Consider the following 20,886-nt stretch of genomic DNA (forward strand, 5'->3'; position numbering starts at 1 on the left):
AGCAATTCTCCTGTCTCAGCCTCCCGAGTAGCTGGGATTACAGGCATGTGCCACCACGCCCGGCTAATTTTGTATTTTTAGTAGAGACGGGGTTTCACCATGTTGGTCAGGCTGGTCTCAAACTCCTGACCTTAGGTGATCTGCCTGCCTCAGCCTCCCAAAATGCTGGGATTACAGGCATGAGCCACCACACTTGGCCAGTTTTGTTTTGTTTTGTTTTGTTTTGTTTTTTTGTTTTTTGGGTTTTTTTTAATTTTTAGTAGAGACGAAGTCTCACTTTGTTGCCAGGTTCATCTCAAACTCCTGGGCTCAAGCGATCCACCCTCTTCGGCCTCCCAAAGCGCTGAGATTATAGGCCTGAGCCACTGTGCCGGCCCTGGCCATTTTTTTTTTTTAATATGGGTTATTTGGAGAAAGCCCAGACCGTCAGATGGCAGGACCAGGAATACATTTAGGCTGAGAATGGGGTTGTAGAGCTGAGTGTTGTTGAGGAATGTGTTTTCCATATGATTTGAAAATGAAATCGAGTCTTTCCTGTTCCCCCACCAAAAACGTTTTTGCAAGAGTTGGCCTTCAGCCACCAGGGTCTTCTCCACCAGGATGGAGAGGAGCTTTGTTCTTTCCTTTTTAACCTGTTTGGGTTTAACCGTCCCAGTCTCTCTCTGTTCGGCATTTAACAACTTTTCTTGGTTGAAGTAAGAGGTAAACTAGCTATTCGTCCAAACTCCAAAGCTCAGGTTCACTGGGCCGTAAAAGCCTGTACCCACCATCCCCGGGCCTGCCAGGGGCGGCTTTGCAGGATTCTTCCAGCCGCGGGGGACGGGGACGGGGACGGGGCGGGGTCCCAGGCCCATGCCATCCACCTGCCAAGCCGCCGGGTCCCGGGAGGCGTTTCCCCTCCCCTCGGCCCGCTGCCTGACCTTCGAGCCGCCTGAGAAATCTCCAGCCTGGCGAGTGCCCGAGCCAGGCCGGCCTCCCCGCCCCCTCCCTGGAAAGGAAAGGCCCCAGCGACAACAGAGCCAGACCCGCTCCTCCCGATCTCCCAGAAGGCGACTGACAGCTGACTGCCAGAAGGAGATCGCGCCAGGAGACTGACTGCTCTGTGCCCACCCGGGGACCCGGGCCCGTTCAGCCGGGCTGACTGGTGCGCCCTCTGCAAAGCCTGCGCCAGGGAGGAGGCAGGCTCAACCTTCAGATTCCCAGGGCCTCTCTGTCGCTGTCGCCGTCGCCGTCGCCCGAGGTCCCAGCGGCTCTACCAGATTGTTGTGGAGGCCTCTCACCCGCACAGGTACCCCGGGTGCAGCGCGGGCACCTGAAGCCCCGTCCCTGCTCCCTGCTGCCCAGCCACCCCTTTGTGGTCACGGGCCGGGCCTAAATGGAACATTTGGCACCCCCGTCCCCTCCCCACCGGCTTCTACTAGGGAGCATGGGGTTAAAAGTCGCTATTGCAAAAGTCGTGCCACTGCTCTTGAGCCTTATCTAAGACTGATAGGATGAAGGCCTTTGTAGTCTGAACACTGCCCCCCACCCCCGCTTTTTTTTTTTTTTTTTTTTTCGAGACAAGGTCTCAGTCTGTCGCCCAGGCTGGAGCGCCATGGCCCAATCTCGGCTCACTGCAACCTCCTCCTCCCAGGTTCAAGCGATTCTCCGGCCTCAGCCTTCCTAGTAGCTAGGACCACAGGCTCGAACCACTAAGCCCAGCTAATTTTTTGTATTTTTTGTAGAGACGGGCTTTCACCATGTTGCCCAGGCTGGTCTCAAACTCCTGACCTCAATGTTCCTCCACCTCAGCCTCCCAAAGTGCTGGAATTACAGGCACGAGCCACCGGCACCGGCCTGAGCCCATTTTTAATAGCCAAAAAACATTTCAAATGCTGCTGCAGATGCAGGCAGTTTGTATTTGGGACCAGTTTGGGCTGAGGTTTTTTTGTTTGGTTTTTTTTGTTTTGGTTTGGTTTGGTTTGGTTTGGTTTCTGGTTTTTTTTGTTTTGTTTTTTTTGTTGTTGTTGTTTTGGTTTTTTTTTTTGAGACGGAGTCTTACTCTGTCGCTCAGGCTAGAATGCAGTGGCGCAATCTCGGCTCACTGCAACCTCTGCCTCCCGGGTTCAAACGATTCTCCTGCTTCAGCCTTGTGAGTCGCTGGGATTACAGGCACCCGCCACTGTGCCCAGCCAATTTTTTTGTATTTTTAGTAGAGATGGGGTTTCACCATATTGGTCAGGCTGGTCTTGAACTCCTGACCTCATGATCCACCCGGCTCGGCCTCCCAAAGTGCTGAGATTACAGGCATGAGCCACCATGCCCGGCCTGTGTTTCTTTTTTAAAATGTAGTTTATTGAAGGAAATATTAGATCAAACATTATTTTTCTTTTTTCCCTCTCTATTCATTTGCCCATCATGTGTAGGACCACTTACTTCAAAGCAGACAGCTACCCTGGGAGAAGGATGAAGATGCAGGCCATTTTTATTTATTTATTTAGAGACAGGTTCTCACTCTGTTGCCCAGGCTGGAGTGCAGTGGCATGATCACGGCTCATTGCAGCCTCCACCTCCTGAACTCAAATGATCCTCCCACCTCAGGCTCCCGAGTAGCTAGGACCACAGGCATGTGCCACTACACCCGCTAATTTTTTGTTGTTTTGTAGAGTCAGGGTCTCACTATGTTGCCCATACCAGTCCCAGACTCCTGGGCCCAAGCAATCTTCCTGCCTCAGCCTCCTAAAGAGCTGGGATCACAGGCCTGAGGCCCTGTGCCTGACAAATGCAGGCAGTGTGGATCATTCCTGGAAACTGCCTACTCAGGGCAGAGGTACAGAAAGAAAAGATTGCTCTTGAAAGTTGCCTGTCTTTCCTCTCCCACATGGGATTCTTATCTGATTTTTTCTCCTTTTCAGATAATTTTTCTCTGTCTTCTCCCAGTTCGCTGGTCATGGTCCCTGGCCTAAAGCACCAGCATAGACTGTTCCTCTCCTGTGGAGTCTAACACTCTTTGCCAAACTGGCACGGTGTCTTCCTGGGAAGCAAGAAATCACTGAGGGGCTGTCAGTTCCTGCCAGGGTGGTTCGATGCTGTCCTTTTCTCCACTCCTTCCATGGTCTGCATTGGAAAATGTGTGTTAGTTCGAATTCAGCGAGTTCTCATTGGGGTGAACATAGTCCTAAAAATGCAGTTCATAAAAATCAACCACACAGAGAAGAAAAATAAATAAATCAGTAAAGCAGCTCAGAAAAATGCAGGTGTGGCAGGCCCTGGCCTCTGCACCCTCATAGAGGGGCTCAACAGCATCAACAGAAGGTGGGGGAGCAGAAGGTGCCCTGCAGACACCCAGAGGGGCCACCAATGAGCAAACTGCCAGCTCCCTGACCCGCCCTGGGGCCCAGGGTATTGACATAAAGGACGGCCTTGCACTATTTCTTTTTTTTTTTTTTTTTTTTTGAGACGGAGTCTCGCTCTGTCGCCCAGGCTGGAGTGCAGTGGCGCGATCTCGGCTCACTGCAAGCTCTGCCTCCCGGGTTCACGCCATTCTCCTCAACAGCCAGTTATCTGAGGGTCACAAACACCAAGGAGTGGAGGTCAGAGTGTCACTTTTTTGTTTTCTTTTTGAAAGATCATTCGAGAAACACGTCACTGGTAAGTTGGTTGAAGATGTTTCATGGTCCCTGTTATCAGCTCTTTTCTTTTGCCTATGTGTCTCTCCCTGTCACATTGCATATCCTGCTCTGATCTGGGGGAAGTGTATCCAGCCTTGCCAGTTCTTAGCCAGGTGTCTTACTGTATTTGTTCTGTGCGATGACCTTTCACTCACCTCTGTTACCTTCAATAGATCTCCCCTGCGACCATGTCTTCCATTAAGATTGAGTGTGTTTTGCCAGAGAACTGCCGGTGTGGTGAGTCTCCAGTATGGGAGGAAGCGTCCAACTCTCTGCTCTTTGTAGACATTCCTGCAAAAAAGGTTTGCCGGTGGGATTCATTCACCAAGCAAGTACAGCGAGTGACCATGGGTAAGGATGAAGGCTGGACTCAGATCAGCCAGCTACCTTTTCCCAGGGGAGGGGCGGTCACCACGGCACCCTTCTTGTTAAAGCACACTGAATACACTTGTCACGCTGTCTGTCCCCACTCCATATCCTCCCACTTTGACCCAGGGTTTAATTATGGATGGTCAATACTTTCCTCTTCCTCTTTGAATGAGGGGCAACATTCCTAGTTTTTTTTTTTTTGGGGGGGGGTGTGTTTTTGTTTATTTTTTGTTTTGTTTTTGTTGAGACAGGGTCCCACCGTGTTGCCCTGGCTGAAGTGCTATGGTGTGATCACGGCTCACTGCAGCCTTGATCTCCTGGGGCTCAAGGGATCCTCCTGCCTCAGCCTCCCTAGTAGCTGTGACTACAGGTGCGTGCCACTATGTCCAGCTAGTTTGTATTTTTTGTAGAGATGGTGTTTCACCATGTTGCCCAGGCTAGTCTCAAACTCCTGGGCTCAAGAGATCCACCCACTTCGACCTCCCAAAGTGTTGGGATTACAAGTGTGAGCAACCACGCCCAGCCCATTCCCAGTTTTGTTTGGATGCTGGGGCACTCCAGTTCCTGTCTTTCCTTAATACCTTCAGATAACCATGGAAAGTTAAAGACCCAGTTATCTGCCTTGGGTCAGGCCAAGACCTTAATTTTCAAACAAAACAAAACAAAACAAAAACAGGTGCCTCTCTTCTTTGAAAGTGAAAACTAGCTTTTGGATGTATAAAGCATCAACCAGGACCATCTTTGTTTACTGCACAAAATAGAATTCATGATGGAATTTCATGTGCATTTGAGTGTGATGCGTTTATGGCCCTGCGAATTCTAAAGAAGGGATTTATCACTTTCTATGGCCCAAGGGAATAGGCTTAATGTAATTACTGATAGAGAAAGAAGTTTCTTGTTTTCATTGAGCCCATGGGAAAAAATATCAGGAATTCCTATAATCTTGGGACATTCTTTCTCAACCCAGAACTGGGACCTCAACTTTTTTTTTTTTTTTTTTTTTGAGACAAGGTCTGGCTCTGCCACCCAGGCTGGAGTGCAATAATGCAAACATGGCTTACTACAGCCTCAATCTCCCAGGCTCAAGCGATCCTCCCACCTTAGCTTCCTGAGTAGCTGGAACCACAGGCACGTGCCACCACACCTAGCTAATTTTTATTTATTTATTGTAGAGACAGGGTCTCCCTATATTGCCCAGGCTGGTCTTGAACTCTTGGGCTCAAGCAATCCTCCTGCCTTGGCCTCCCAAAGTGCTGAGATTACAGGTGTGAGCCACCATGCCCAGCCTTAAACTTCTTTATTTTTAAATGAAAGGGAACAAATTTTTAATTCACCCAGAAGTATGACTGTGGTAAAGTGACTGTGACCTCTGAGGGTAGAATGGGGATGGGGTCCCCTTGCCTTTTCTAGTCTCTTTTGCAGCAGACACACATGCCAACCTGTGATCTGAAAAGCCCGCCCCCCCCACCACCTGCCCCCAACCCATGGAAAAAGCTGTGGTGTCAGCAGTAGCTTAGAGAGCTACCAAGAGAAGTCTCAGGCTGCAGGCTGGGATCCCCAATGAGAGTGTGTCCTACACATTCCTTGGGACCCTTGATGGCTCCAATCAAAGTGTGAGCAGGGCTTTGAGCTAAGGGTGGCTCCTGAAGCTCCCATTATCTTACACTGAAGGGGTGCTTAGGAAATGCTTTCAAAATCTATTCTGATAAATTTATTTCCTGTGACCATTCACCACAGCAATCAATCTCTCCACTTAAAAAAATAAAATAAATTTTAAAAAAAAAAGCTTTCTTGGCCGGGTGCAGTAGCTCATGCCTGTAATCTCAACACTTTTGGGAGGCTGAGGTGGGTGGATCACTTGAGGCCAGGAGTTCAAGACCAGCCTGACCATCATGGTGAAACCGTGTCTCTACTAAAAATACAAAAATTAGCCAGGCATGGTAGCACAGCCTGTAGTCCCAGCTACTAGGGAGGCTGAGGCAGGAGAATCCTTTGAACCTGGGAGGCGGAGGTTGCAGTGAGTCAAGATCACGACACTGCAATCCAGCCTGGGCAACAGAGCAAGACTCCATCTCAAAAAAAAAAAAAAAGTTTTCTTATACATGGAAAAATATTAAATGAAGAAAACCTAAAATTTAAAAACATAAAATATAGTAATATAATGAAGTAATATATATATAATGATTGTACTATCTCTGCATCTACATTCCTATCTGTTTATTATTTTTTACCATGCTTACTTCCAAAAAAGGATCTGAGAAACAATTTGCAATTAAATACATATAAAATAGGGCCCCTTAGAAAAGACGAATCCTGGGCCTGGCGTGATGGCTCACGCCTAATATCCCAACACTTTGTGAGGCCAAGGCGGGTGGATCACCTGAGGTCAGGAGTTCGAAATCAGCCTGGCCAACATGGTGAAACCCCATCTCTACTAAAAATACAAATAAAAATTAGCCAGGCGTGGTGCATGCCTGTAATCCCAGCTACTCAGGAGGCTGAGGCAGGAGAATTGCTTGAACCCAGGAGGCAGAGGTTTCAGTGAGTTGAAATTGCACCATTGCACTCCAGCCTGGGCAACAAGAGCAAAACTCTGTCTCAAAAAAAACAACAAAAAAAAATGCAAATCCTGGATTGGAGAGGGAGAGAGATGTCACAAAACCTAGTTGCTGTAAATAAACTCGGTTTGTGTCTCTGAATTTTCTGGAGCATTTTCTGGCAAAATGGGGCATCACTCGCTCTGTGATGACTGTCCTGGTGCCCCTAGATTAGAAACTCCTCCTCTGAACTGGATGTGGCACCTGCCCCATATCATGGCCACTGTACTTTCACTTCTCTGCTTTTCCCACAAGACTGGGAGCTTCCAGAGGAGTTGGGGTTTTTTCACATTTCTATCTATTGCTGCCCAGATCAGCACACAGAATTCATACTCAACAAATGTACTAGGTTACATAGCCTTCCCTACTCAACAGAAGGAAGAGAGCGCTCCCATTGTCACGAGAGCTGGGCTCCCACTCTAAGAGATGCCAGGTAGCACAGTGATCTCAGTGGCCTCAGCCACTAAACTGGTACTGTTTTTAAACTGTTGCTTTACCTCTACAGATGCCCCAGTCAGCTCCGTGGCTCTTCGCCAGTCGGGAGGCTATGTTGCCACCATTGGAACAAAGTTCTGTGCTTTGAACTGGAAAGATCAATCAGCAGTTGTCTTGGCCACGGTGGATAACGACAAGAAAAACAATCGCTTCAATGATGGGAAGGTGGATCCCGCCGGGAGGTACTTTGCTGGTAAGATTTCTCTTAACACCTACTTATTACTGAGCCTTGGAGGAAATACTTTGACATACAAAGTTCTCACTACTGACCAGGGTGGTGGCTCCCGCCTGTAATCCAGCACTTGGGGAGCCAAGGCGAGTAGGTCGCATGAGCCCAGGAGTTCGATACCTGCCTGGGCAACATGGTGAAACCCTGTCTCTACCAAAAATACAAAAAATTAGCTGGGCCTGGTGGCATGCATCTGTGGTCCCAGCTACTCAGGAGGCTGAGTTGGAAGGATCATCTGAGCCCAGGAGTTTGAGGCTGCAGTGAGCCAAGATCGTGCCACTGCACTCTAACCTGGGTGACAGAGTGAGACCCGGTCTCGAAAAAAGAAAGAAAGAAAGTAAGTAAGTTAGTTAGTTCTCACTACCTCAAAAGTGTTATTTATAATGAATCTTGGGTTCTTCTTTTATTATTGCCTGAGTAAGTTGTAGGACAAAAAAAAAATTCTATGATAAAATCTTCATTTGCATTTCCATCTCTAGCAGAGACTAAAATCTGTATGGTATTTTGGTGGTTTAAATGAGTTTTAAATACAGGGGTTTTGTTGTTGATGTTTAAATCAGGAATATTTTCAAATTTACAGAAAAAAATAAGAATAGTACAGGCCAGGTGTGGTGGCTCACGCCTGTAATCCCAGCACTTTGGGAAGGCCGAGGCGGGCAGATCACGAGGTCAGGAGATTTGAGACCATCCTGGCTAACACGGTGAAACCCCGTCTCTACTAAAAATACAAAAAATTAGCCGGGCGTGGTGGGCGCCTGTAGTCCCAGCTACTCGGGAGGCTGAGGCAGGAGAATGGCATGCACCTGGGAGGTGGAGCTTGCAGTAAGCTGTGGTCGCACCACTGCACTCCAGCCTGGGCAATAGAGCGAGACTCCATCTCAAAAAAAAAAGAATAGTACAAACAACACTTGTATACCTTTTACCCGGGTTCACCTATTGCTAACATTTTGTTCCATTTGCTTTATCATTTGCTGTCTGTATATATCTAAACATATTTATCTCCAGAGTCCTTTATTTAAAAAAAAAATAGAGATGAGATCTCACTATGTTGCCCAGGCTGGTCTCAAACTCCTGAGCTCAAGTGATCCTCACACCTCTTCCTCCCAAGTGCTGGGATTACAGGTGTGAGCCACTGCACCTGGCCTATCTCCAGAATCATGTGAGAGTAGGTTGCATGTATATCCTATGTGCCTTTACCCCTAAAATGCTGCAGTGTGAATTTCCCAAGAAAGACGACATATTCTTACATGACCACAGTTAGAGTGATCAACTTAGAGAAGTTTAGCATTGACACAGTCATTTTATCTGATATACTATCTAAATCCCAGTTTTGTCAATTGTACAAAAAGTGTTCTTTCTCACATTTTTCCCTCCAGCACAGGATGCAGTCTAGGCTCATGGATTGCATTTCCTTTTCATATCTCTTTGATCTTTTTTAAAACTGGAACATTTTCATAGCTTTTTTTGTTTGTTTTTTATAACATTGCCATTTTTGAAGAATACAGCCAGGCCTACCCAACTCCCCCTTTTTTAATAGGGCATTCCTTATTTAGTATTTGTCTAGTGTTTGTTTGTGATTAAGTTGATGTTATACATTCCTGACTGGAATACCGCATAGATAATGTTCTGTTCTCAGGGTAACCCATCTGGAGGTACACGATGTCCGTGTGTCCCCTCGTTAGTGATTTTGATCACCAGGTTAAGGCCCTGTCAGATTTCTCTACTGCATAACTATTTTTAATGCAATTTATAAGCAATTTGTGGGGGTTGTTAGTTATCTATTGCTGGATAACAAATTACCCTGAAACTTAGAGGCTTAAAATAAGAAATATTTATTATCTCAGATGGTTTCTGAAGGTCAAGAATCTGGGTGCAGCTTAGCTGGATGGATCCAGTTCAGGCTATCTCATAAGACTGTAGTCAAGCTTTCCACAGGGGCTGCAGCCTCGGAAAAGGCTGGATTCTCTGCAGAGGTCTGAAAGATCCACTTCCAAGCTCATTCACATAGGGGTTGGCAGGAGGCTTCAGTTCCTTAGCTGGTGGGTCTCTCCACAGGGCTGCTCAGGACATGGCTGCCCCTAGAACCAGTGATAACAGGAGAGAGAGAGAGAGAGAGAGAGAGAGAGAGAGAGAGAGAACGCATGCACCCAAGATCCAAGATGCAAGCTACAGTCTTTAACCAATCGGAAGTGACATACCATCACTTATGCCATATGCTATTGGTCACACAGACAATGACAGAGGGAACTATCCAAGGGTGAGAATGCTGAAAGGTGGGAATCATTAGGGGCTATCTTGGAGGCTGGCTACAACATGGGGAGATACTCTAAGTCCACACAAATATCCTGGTCCTCATCAAAATTTCTTCCTTAGGTTTTACATTCATTGATGATTCTTTCTTGAACCAAAGTTTACTATGATAGTTGCAGAATGACTTACATGCAGGTTTAAAAGAATTTTATCTACAGTTTTAAATTAGATACTGCATTTCACATATATTTCTCATCATAATAACCTTCTGAGTTAGCCGAAGTTGATTCTCCATCTCTACTATTCCCACCTTCCCACACTGCCGCCTCACATTGTTGGCCCTGCTGTCCTGGCCCTGTGCAAGTTCAATATGGAAGGCAGGAGAGGTCAGAGCAGCTGACTGTAGACTGCTTCCCATCTTCCTGGACTTTATACAACCACAGATATGGTCCGGGACAGGTTGAAAGATTAAAGATGAGAATCTGTTGGAAGCCCTTCTGCAGTAATTTCTGCAAGATAAAGATATGTGATTGGATATTTCACCTCCTGGTGAAATTGATTTTCTCTCCTTCTTTTAAGTAGAAGTTGACAGTTCTGTGCTCGCTTCAGCAGCACATCTACTAAAGTTGGAACGATAGAGAGAAGATTAGCATGGCCCATGCACAAGGATGACATGCAAATGCATGAAGAGCTCCATATTTTTCTTAAAAAGTTTACAGTTCTGAGGCACTCTGTGAGACAAAAATAAAGATGGCCTCCAAGGCCTCCATTCTTAGCATGGAGTCTCTGGGCCATCAGGAGACCTCTTAAAATTGTAGGTGTCATTGTAGGTGTAACTATTAGGTATTACTATAGTATTCTATAGTACTAATACCAATACTATAATATTATACTTATAATAATATATAGCTTTACTTTATGTATTATAATATATAATTTTAAATTATATATTATAATATAGTATTATAATTATATAAGCATATATAATATCATATTATATGTAAATATAATTATATAATATATAATACAACTATATATAATATATTATATTAATATATAATATTATATTATATATAATTATAATATAATACTATAGTATTCTGGCAGATGCATAACACTAGTACACTAGTATATACCTGTTAGGTATATACTAGTGCTATGCATCTGCCAGAAGCACCTGAGACTCTTTCTCAAGAGAGGTCATAGCTCTTGGCAGGTGCTCGGAGGTGCCCCAGGCCCAGAAAAAGGTGGGGTTATCTTATAGTCTAGATGGATTCTCAAGGTGATCACACCCTGAATATATCACCACACCCAAGATCTGACCTGTCTATGCTTGTTACTAGATAATGAAGCCAGGGCTCTAGATTATTCTATCCACCAAGGAAGAGGCTTTCCAAGCAGCAGGAGATTCACATGCATGTTCCAGGCCTCTTTTTCTGTGAGGCAGATAATGTGCAGGGAGAGTCATGAAATAAACCCAACTGCCCTAGAGCAGGAAACTGCCGAGGGAACATCCTTCTCCCCAGGGAGGGAGGATCGACCCTGTCTTGCTTGCTATTCAGGCTTCCCATCTACATTGTCTCTGGCATCTGTGCCATCTCATTTTCGGCATCTGTTGATTCTCTTCTCCTATGTGAGTTGAGATTTCCATGTTTCTTTGTGTTGCCAAGTAATCTGGGGTTGTGTTCCAGACATTTTGAATATTATGAGGCCCTGAGTCTTGTTGAAATCCTTTGGCCGGGCACGGTGGCTCAAGCCTATAATCCCAGCACTTTGGGAGGCCGAGGCAAGTAGATCACTTGAGCTCGGGAGTCTGAGACCAGCCTGGGCAACACAGTGAAACCCCGTCTCTACAAAAAAAATAAAACAAATGAGCCAGGCATGGTGGCTTACTCCCATAGTCCCAGCTGCTCAGAGGCGGAGGTGGGAGGAATGCTTCAGTCCGGGAGGTTGAGGCTGCAATGAGCTGTGATCACGCCACTGCACTCCAGCCTGGGCAACAGAGCAACACTCTGCCAAAAAAAAAAAAAAAAAAAAAAAGAAGAAGAAGAAGATAGAAGAAGAAGGAGACGGAGAAGGAGAAGGAGGAGGCTTGGCATGGCAGCTCATGCCTGTGACCCCAGCACTTTGGAGGCCAAGGCAGGTGGATTGCTTGAGCTGCTTGAGCTACTCGGGAGGCTGAGGTAGGAGAATCACCTGAGCCTGGGGGAGGTGGAGGCTGCATGAGCCGAGACTGCATTACTGCACTCCAGCCTGGGCAACCAGAGCAAGTCTAGGAGTTTGAGACCAGCCTGGGCAACATGGCAAAACCCCATCTCTACTCAAAATACAAAACAACAACAACAACAACAACAAAAACCTAGCCTGGCGTGGTGGTATGTGCCTGTAGCCCGAGCTACTCAGGAGGCTGAGGTAGGAGAATTGCCTGAGCCTGGGAGGTCGAGGCTGCAGTGAGCCATGACTGTGCCACAACACTCCAGCCTGGATGATATAGTGAGACCCTATCTCAAAAAAAAAAAAAGAAGAAGAAGAAATCCTTTGAAGAATGTTGTTATAGTTGTCTTAGTTGTCTTAGCAGGCAATGTATATGTGTAGGTTCAGGCCACAAGTTCCAACCTGTTTTTTATTAGATGTTATTAGGATCTGTCCCACACGTGTGCCACTCAGTGGTCAGTCAGGGACCCAGAAGGAGTTCTATCAACTCCGCTCTCAATGTCTTCAGTAGGCTAATTCGAATCCAATTCATGCATGTAAAAGTCCAAGTTGGGGGTGAGCCTAGGAGATCATAAACAGCTTAAGGGGGTTGCGTTCCTGAGCAACTGCCCTTTCACTATCTCTCAGTCATTTCCAGTTTCCTGGAGCTCTCCTTTTCATTCCTCCAGCCAGAAACCACCCATTTCTATGACTGTGCTGCCTCTGGGGCCAAGCAGCAAGAAGGACAGAGAAAGAGAATATAAAAGCAACAGTATTCGCCATCACCCTTTTGGGGCTGCAGCTTCACCCAATGGAGATGAATGTCTCCTTCCCTTGGAGTTTTCATTCCTACAGTTTCCTGCTGCTGGCCATTCTCTCTGCCGTTGCTACCCGTGCTGCGGTATTGTCTGGGGACTGGTGCGTGAGACAATGGAGAAAAAGGAGTAGAAAATAACCTAGGGATTTTCTCCACTCTCTCTGAGCTTCAGGAGTTTCTTTTTCTGCTCCTTGAGCCAGATCTAGGGGGTTCCTCTTGGATCTCTGTCTGCACCACAGTGCACATTTCCAGATTTCAGGATGTGTTGAGTTCAGGCTGGCAGATACCAGAGAAGAAAATGAAGAGCTCACCATCAATTCCATGGTACTTCCAAGTCTGCTGTTCTTCCCTGAGCTACCTGCTAATATTTGCTTTTCAGAGTTCCAAGATGGCTGTGCCATGTATTTTATCTAGGTTTTATAGCTGTGCTCAGTGGGAGAAAATGAGGTTCGTGCATGTTTACTCCTTCTTATCTTGAACCAGAACTTCTAGGCACAGTTTTAATTTGCATTATATGCAAGATAATTGTCATTTTTTATATATATATAAGTATATATAATATAAAATTATATTATATAATTATAATATAATTATATAATATAGTTATATTATATAAATATAATATAATTATATAATATAGTTATATAAATATAATATAATTATATAATATAGTTATATTATATAAATATAATATAATTATATTATATAAATATAATATAATTATATTATATAAATATAATATAACTATATTATATAAATATAATATAACTATATTATATTATTATATTATATAATATAATAATATAATATATTATATAAATATAATAATATAATATATTATATAAATATAATAATATAATATATTATATAAATATAATAATATAATATGTTATATTATATTATATTATATTATTATATTTATATAATATACTATAATTATATTATATAAATATAATAATATAATATAATAATATACTATAATTTTGTTATATAAATATAATATAATTTTGTTATATAAATATAATATAATTATATTATATAAATATAATATAATTATATTATATAAATATAATATAATTATATTATATTATTATATTTATATAATATAATTATATTATATTATTATATTTATATAATATAATTATATTATATTATTATATTTATATAATATAATTATATTATATTATTATATTTATATAATAATATAATATAATTATATTATATAAATATAATAATATAATTATATTATATAAATAAAATATAATAATATAATATAATGATATTATATAATTAAAATATAATTATATAATATCATTATATTATATAATTATAATATAATTATATTATATAATTATATTATATAATTATAATATAATTATATAATATAATTATATTATAATTATATAATATAAATATATTATATAATTATATTATATTTATACTATATTATATTATATTATATTATATTAATTATATATTATTATATTATATTATATTAATTATATATAATTATATAATATATTTATATTATATAATTATAATATAATTATATAATATATTTATATTATATAATTATAATATAATTATATAATATATTTATATTATATAATTATAATATAATTATATAATATATTTATATTATATAATTATAATATAATTATATAATATATTTATATTATATAATTATAATATAATTATATAATATATTTATATTATATAATTATAATATAATTATATAATATATTTATATTATATAATTATAATATAATTATATAATATATTTATATTATATAATTATAATATAATTATATAATATATTTATATTATATAATTATAATATAATTATATAATATATTTATATTATATAATTATAATATAATTATATAATATATTTATATTATATAATTATAATATAATTATATAATATAATTATATTATATAATTATAATATAATTATATAATATATTTATATTATATAATTATAATATAATTATAATATATTTATATTATATAATTATAATATAATTATATTATATTTATATTATATAATATAATATAATTATATTATATTTATATTATATAATTATAATATAATTATATTATATTTATATTATATAATTATATATATAATTATATTATAATTATATTATATAAATATAATATAATTATATATATAATTATATATATAATTATATATGTAATTATATATATAATTATATATATAATTATATATATAATTATATATATAATTATATATATAATTACATATATAATTATATATGTAATTATATATAATTACATATATAATTATATTATATAATTATATATAATTATATTATATAATTATATATAATTATATTATATAATTATATATAATTATATATAATTATATATAATTACATATATAATTATATTATATAATTATATAATATTATAATATAATATATAATTATATAATATAAAATTATATATACATATATTATATATACTTATATATACATATTATATATACTTATATATACATATTATATATACTCATATATATACATATTATATACACATATATACATATTATATACACTTTATATATATATATATACACACACACACACACACACACATATATATATATGGCCCGGATTGGAATTGTATAGTGATTTCCTTTGATTTAATCACTGGAAAGGATCCCTGGTGAGAAAGGATGGTGTCGTGCATGGGGTGAGATGCTATGGGGCAGAGCTCAGTGCTCTTTGGTTTTTGTAGGCACCATGGCTGAGGAAACAGCTCCAGCAGTTCTTGAGCGGCACCAGGGGGCCCTGTACTCCCTCTTTCCTGATCACCACGTGAAAAAGTACTTTGACCAGGTGGACATCTCCAATGGTTTGGATTGGTCGCTAGACCACAAAATCTTCTATTACATTGACAGCCTGTCCTACTCCGTGGATGCCTTTGACTATGACCTGCAGACAGGACAGATCTGTATGTATTTTTCATTATTTGTCTCAGTGATGCCACTATTGTTTTCATATGTTTGTGACTAGTAAGGCGCCTCTCCCTCGCCTCATGTGAAGAAGTCTTTACTTAAATGGAGAGCTTTCTGATGCTACTATTCTAATATAGTAACGACAGCACAGACTTGACTGTGCTGCCAATCAAATCATGGTCCTCAACATATTTAAATATGGCAAGAGTTTGGCATAATATGGATAGATCTGGGGAAGCTAATAAAAAATAATTAATACAAATATGGGTAGATTCTCAATCCTTTTCCTTGCCATCATCACCAGAAAGAGGTTCACTGCAAAAGAGATCCTATTCTACCAGGAGGTGCCTAAAGGCAGATAATACTTAATGGAGTATTGGCGCAAAAGAGCAGAAAACTTGAGGTTTTTGATTGCTATTTCTTGTTTGTACTTTAGTTAACCATAGGCAAGTACTCAGAAGCTAATTACCAACCTTTCAAAATGGAAAAGCAAAAAAAAAAAAAGTAATTGCACGTTGTCCAACTCCATCAATACGCTTGAAAGGAGCCATAGTTGGAAACTGGGAGGGAAGGAATTATTTAGAATCTAGAAGGGAGTCCTTGAAACTGTTTCATGAAAGGTGCCAAACCTTTTATGAAACAAAAGAGCAACACTAATAATAAAAATGACTTGGAAAAAATATCCCCAGAACTCTGCATGCAGATTTAATCAGAGGCAAACTATTCTGGTGCAGATGTTTTGCTTTGAAATATGTAGTGCTCGGGAGGCTGAAGCAGGAGAATCGCTTGAACCCGGGAGGCAGGGGTTGCAGTGAGCCGAGATCGCGCCACTGTACTCCTGCCTGACGACAGAGCGAGACTCTGTCAAAAAAAAAAGAAAGAAAGAAAGAAAGAAAGAAAAGAAGAAGAAAGAAAGAAAGAAAGAAAGAAGAAAGAAGAAAGAAAGAAAGAAAGAAAGAAAGAAAGAAAGAAAGAAAGAAAGATGTAGTGCTCTTTTTTATGACTGTTTTTACCCATTGTCATTGTATGTGGTTTTAACATTTTTCCATTATACCTCAATCTAATGACTGTAGTGACCTGGACTTTGTAGTATAAAGTTCTGGATTTTGATATTTGTTTTTTGTATACCACGGTTATCCCCCTTTAAGGGCACCTACTTTGTTTCTGAGTGCCCCTCCTGCAAGAAACAGGCTCTTCTAATATTTAGTCTTGAATTTGGAGCACTCAGTCAGGCAGAAAAAGAATTCATGTATCTTGCTAGTTTTTGTGCATGAACTGTTCACGTGGTACCATTAAGTTGCCTTGCGGATCTCAAGAGTTTTGTAACTGAAACAGCAAATGTCTAACCACAAGCTGACATGTACTTGACATAGACATGCAGGGCCCCAGTTCAGGTCAGCTTCAAAAAGAAGTATTATTGGTATTTTAGTAAGAATTCTGCTTTCTTTTTTCTCTCTCCCTCTGAATGCTTAAACAGATATGCCTGTACCCAAATAAAAGACAATGAATCCATCCCAATCATGTGGTAAAAATCCTTTGTTCACATGCCAGACACTGGATAAGCTGAAGTGATCTGTATTTATAACCAGCTTGAGAGCTCTCTGTTTGATTCTCAGTATTTAGTGGCCTGTTGTTTTGTTGTGGTTCTGTTTTTGTTTTTGCCTTTTAACCATAGCCAACCGCAGAAGTGTTTACAAGCTAGAAAAGGAAGAACAAATCCCAGATGGAATGTGTATTGATGCTGAGGGGAAGCTCTGGGTGGCCTGTTACAATGGAGGAAGAGTGATTCGTTTAGATCCTGTGACAGGTAGGCCTGCAGCAAAATGAAAAATCCTTGTCATGGCTAGGCAGAGATATAGCCCTATAGTTACAGTCAGAATTTCTTTTCCTGTAGAGGTGTGACTTTTTGCTCAAAATAAATTGTCAGGGAAAGTAGATTAAATATTAAATGCACAGATTAATCCTGACCTCCACAGTCTTCTTAGATCTTCCCTAGAAACAATACACAGGTTGGAAATTGCTACAACTAAACTTAAAATAAAATATTTGGTGGTCTAGGGAAAAGACTTCAAACTGTGAAGTTGCCTGTTGATAAAACAACTTCATGCTGCTTTGGAGGGAAGAATTACTCTGAAATGTATGTGACCTGCGCCCAGGATGGGATGGACCCCGAGGGTCTTTTGAGGCAACCTGAAGCTGGTGGAATTTTCAAGGTGATATGGCTATTTCTTTTATTTTGGGGGTGGGGGATCCCCTGTAAGTAACTGAGTGATTGGTACTTTTGCATACTTCCAAAGCATAATCCTATTTAGCATGTTAAGCTCATCATACTAGACTGAAAAACATTTTATTTCAATTTTCTAGAGAGTAAGTTATCTGAAGTCCAAGATGATGTGTTTAGCCTACTTTGTACATTACTTTAATTTTTTTACTTCCTGTTTATTGAAATTCTTCAGATCAGTAGAATGAACTTGGAAAGCCAGTATTTACAACATGCCTAGAAGATCAGTTGATTGTTTTGATGTCTTAAGGATTTTTCAGATTTTAAACATCTTTTGGCAGCAGAATAAACACTGATAAAAATCGTAGAGCTTTTGAGCTGAAAAGAAATACATAATGTAGAAACCCCTTTCTTAGCAGGCGGCAGATGATAGGAGTAATCCAGTTTTAAATCTAAGTTAGTCGTAAATGATTGCTAGTTGAATTATAAACTATATGAATAATTGGGTTGGACCATAAATATCCAGTCAGGTAATTCCTTTTTATGATAGGAGATAAAACAAAGATAATAGGTGGCTAAGTATATTACTACAAATCATAAAAATGCTTTTGAAGAATACTTGTGAATTACCTTTCACCTGAGATTCCCTCTTTTCTTTTTCAACAGATAACTGGTCTGGGGGTCAAAGGAATTGCTCCCTACTCCTATGCAGGATGAGGACAGGTCTTCTTTCCTGCCAGAGGGAGCTCTGAAGACAACTAGAGAATTCTGGGCCTGAAATTTCAATCTAGTTAGAAAGAAAAATGAGGCAATGATTTTATTAACAGCGTTAAGTTTTAATTTACAACTTTTAAAAGGCAGAGCATTTTTAACAAGGGGTGACAGGTGGTTTTGATAACACACTTATAAGGCTTTCTGTAAAAGGTACTATAGAAGGGCGAAGAATCGTTCAACTGTCAATCAGCCTCTTGATTCTTTGTAAATTGCCAGGGTGGGTGGGTACATATCTCTTCTTGATTCTGCATTTCATACTTAACTATATTAAAGCTTCAAGGAACAATAAATAGTAACCTGGTAATGACCTATTATGTTCCTTTTTATTTTCATCACAATCTTATAAAATATACCACAATGCTAACTAACCTACATAGATATTTCACCTCCTATATGTTATTTTACAAACTAAAATACGGCTGGAGGGTTAGACTCAAACATGCTGTCAAAATCCATGGTTCCAGCTGCCACCTACTGGATGTAAAAGTAATATGTCTCTTTGGAAAGAATACTTATTTTAAAAATAGCTTTATTGAGTTATAATTGGCCTGTACATATTTAAAGCGTATAATTTGACAAATTTGTCACATATATACATTCATGAAACCAACACCACAAACAAGATAATGAATCTATTCACTACCCCAAAACTTTTCTTGTCCTGTCATAATCCTTTTCTTCAGCCCCTCTGCCTGCCTGTCCCCTGCTCCCAGGAAACCACTGATCTGCTTTCTGTCACTATAAATTAGTCTTAAAATTAGGTAGTGTGATTTCTGTAACTTTGTTCTTTTTCAAAATTGTTTTGGCTATTTTAATTCCTTTGACCTTCCATATAAATTTTCAAATCAGCTTGACGATATCTACAAAAGAAATCAAGCTACAATTTTTTAATTGGAATTGCTTTTTTTTTTTAGACAGGATCTACTCTGTCACCCAGGTCGGAGTGCAGGGGCACAATCATGGCCCATTGCTGCCTCTACCTCCCAGGCTGAAGCAACCCTCCCACGTCAGTCTCTCGAGTAGCTGGGCTGAGACTGCAGGTGCGTGCCACTATGGTCATTTTTTCGTTTGTTTGGTTGGTTGGCTTTTTGGATTTTTTGCTTTTCAGAGACGAAGTCTTGTTATGCTGCCCAGGCTGGCCTCAAACTCCTGGTGATCCTCCCGCCTTGACTTCCCAAAGCTCTGGGATTACAGGAATGAGCCACCGCGCCGGGCCTGAAATTGCTTTAAATCTGTAAAACGATTTGGAGATAATTGACTTCTTTACTATTCTGAGTCTTATCCATGAACAGGGCATGTCTCTCCCGTTATTTAGGCCTTCTTCAATTTTTGTCATCAGTGTTTTGTAGGTTTCAGCATACAGATCTTGTACATGTTTTGTTAGATTTATATCCAAGTATTTCACTTTTGGGAGCTATTGTAAATGTTATTATTATTATTATTTGAGACAGGGTCTTGCTCTATGGGCCAGGCTAGAGTGAAGTGGCACGATCATAGCTCACTGCAACCTTGCACTCCTGTATTCAAGCGATCCACACACCTCAGCCTCCCAAAGTGCTGGGATTACAGGCGTGAGCCACCACACCCAACCTTATTATTATTTTTTGGATTTGTTTCCAGTTGATCATTGCTTGTTTATAGAAGTGTGATTGGCGTTTATAGGTTGACTTTGTATCTGATGAGTTTGCTAACCTCACTAATTGGTTCTAAGAGTATTTCTGTAGCTTCTCTGAGATTCTTTGGGTATATAATCATGTCTTCTGTGAATAGAGACAATTTTCTTTCTTTCTTTCCAGTTTGTATGTTTTTATTTTTCTTGCATTATTACACTGGCTAAAATTGCCACTATTATGTTGAATGGAAATAGTAAGAGTAGACAGCCTTGTCTTGTTCCCAATCTCAAGAGAAAAGCATGCAGTCTTTTATTATTAAATATGATATTAGTTATATGTATTTTTGTGGATGGCCTTTCTCAAATTGAGGAAGTTCCCTTCTCATTTACTTTTCTGCATGTATTAATGTGATTATGTGGTTTTCCTTCTTTAGACTGTTAATATGATCAATTCTTGCATTCCTGAGATAAACCTCCCTTGGTCATGACATATTACTACTTTTATATGTTGCTGAATTCCATTTTCTAATATTTTGTTGAGGATTTTTGCAGCTACTATCTTTTGTCTGTGGTTGACATCAGGGTAATTCTGGCCTTATAAAATGAATTGGAAAGTATTCCTTCTTCTACTATCTGGAAAAGATAATGTATAATTATTATTCTTCTTTAAATATTTGGCAAAATTCATCAGCGAAA

At 39.6% G+C, this 20,886-nt stretch overlaps 1 protein-coding gene and 1 non-coding gene across 4 annotated transcripts; both read left to right on the forward strand.

Moving 5' to 3' along the window:
* The first annotated feature begins 881 nt into the window (after positions 1-881).
* RGN (regucalcin) lies at positions 882-18,889 on the forward strand. Of its 3 annotated transcripts, none has more exons than XM_016947512.3 (7): positions 898-1,288; positions 3,824-4,001; positions 7,122-7,304; positions 15,364-15,579; positions 17,259-17,390; positions 17,642-17,796; positions 18,471-18,889. In XM_016947512.3, the coding sequence occupies exons 2-7, from the start codon at positions 3,839-3,841 to the stop codon at positions 18,519-18,521; spliced, it is 900 nt and encodes a 299-aa protein (XP_016803001.1). In that variant the 5' UTR covers positions 898-1,288; positions 3,824-3,838; the 3' UTR covers positions 18,522-18,889. The 3 variants fall into 3 exon arrangements, with proteins under 3 accessions (XP_016803003.1, XP_016803001.1, XP_016803002.1); XM_016947513.4 differs by lacking the exon at positions 898-1,288 and adding an exon at positions 3,458-3,630; XM_016947514.4 differs by lacking the exon at positions 15,364-15,579 and having other exon boundaries at positions 882-1,288.
* Positions 10,187-10,293, forward strand: LOC112207129 (U6 spliceosomal RNA). The gene has a single exon (XR_002941598.1). It is a non-coding gene; the product is annotated as a U6 spliceosomal RNA (small nuclear RNA).
* Positions 18,890-20,886: the final 1,997 nt, after the last annotated feature.

The sequence above is a fragment of the Pan troglodytes genome, chromosome X (genome assembly GCF_028858775.2).
Source record: "Pan troglodytes isolate AG18354 chromosome X, NHGRI_mPanTro3-v2.0_pri, whole genome shotgun sequence".
Taxonomy (NCBI): domain Eukaryota; kingdom Metazoa; phylum Chordata; class Mammalia; order Primates; family Hominidae; genus Pan; species Pan troglodytes.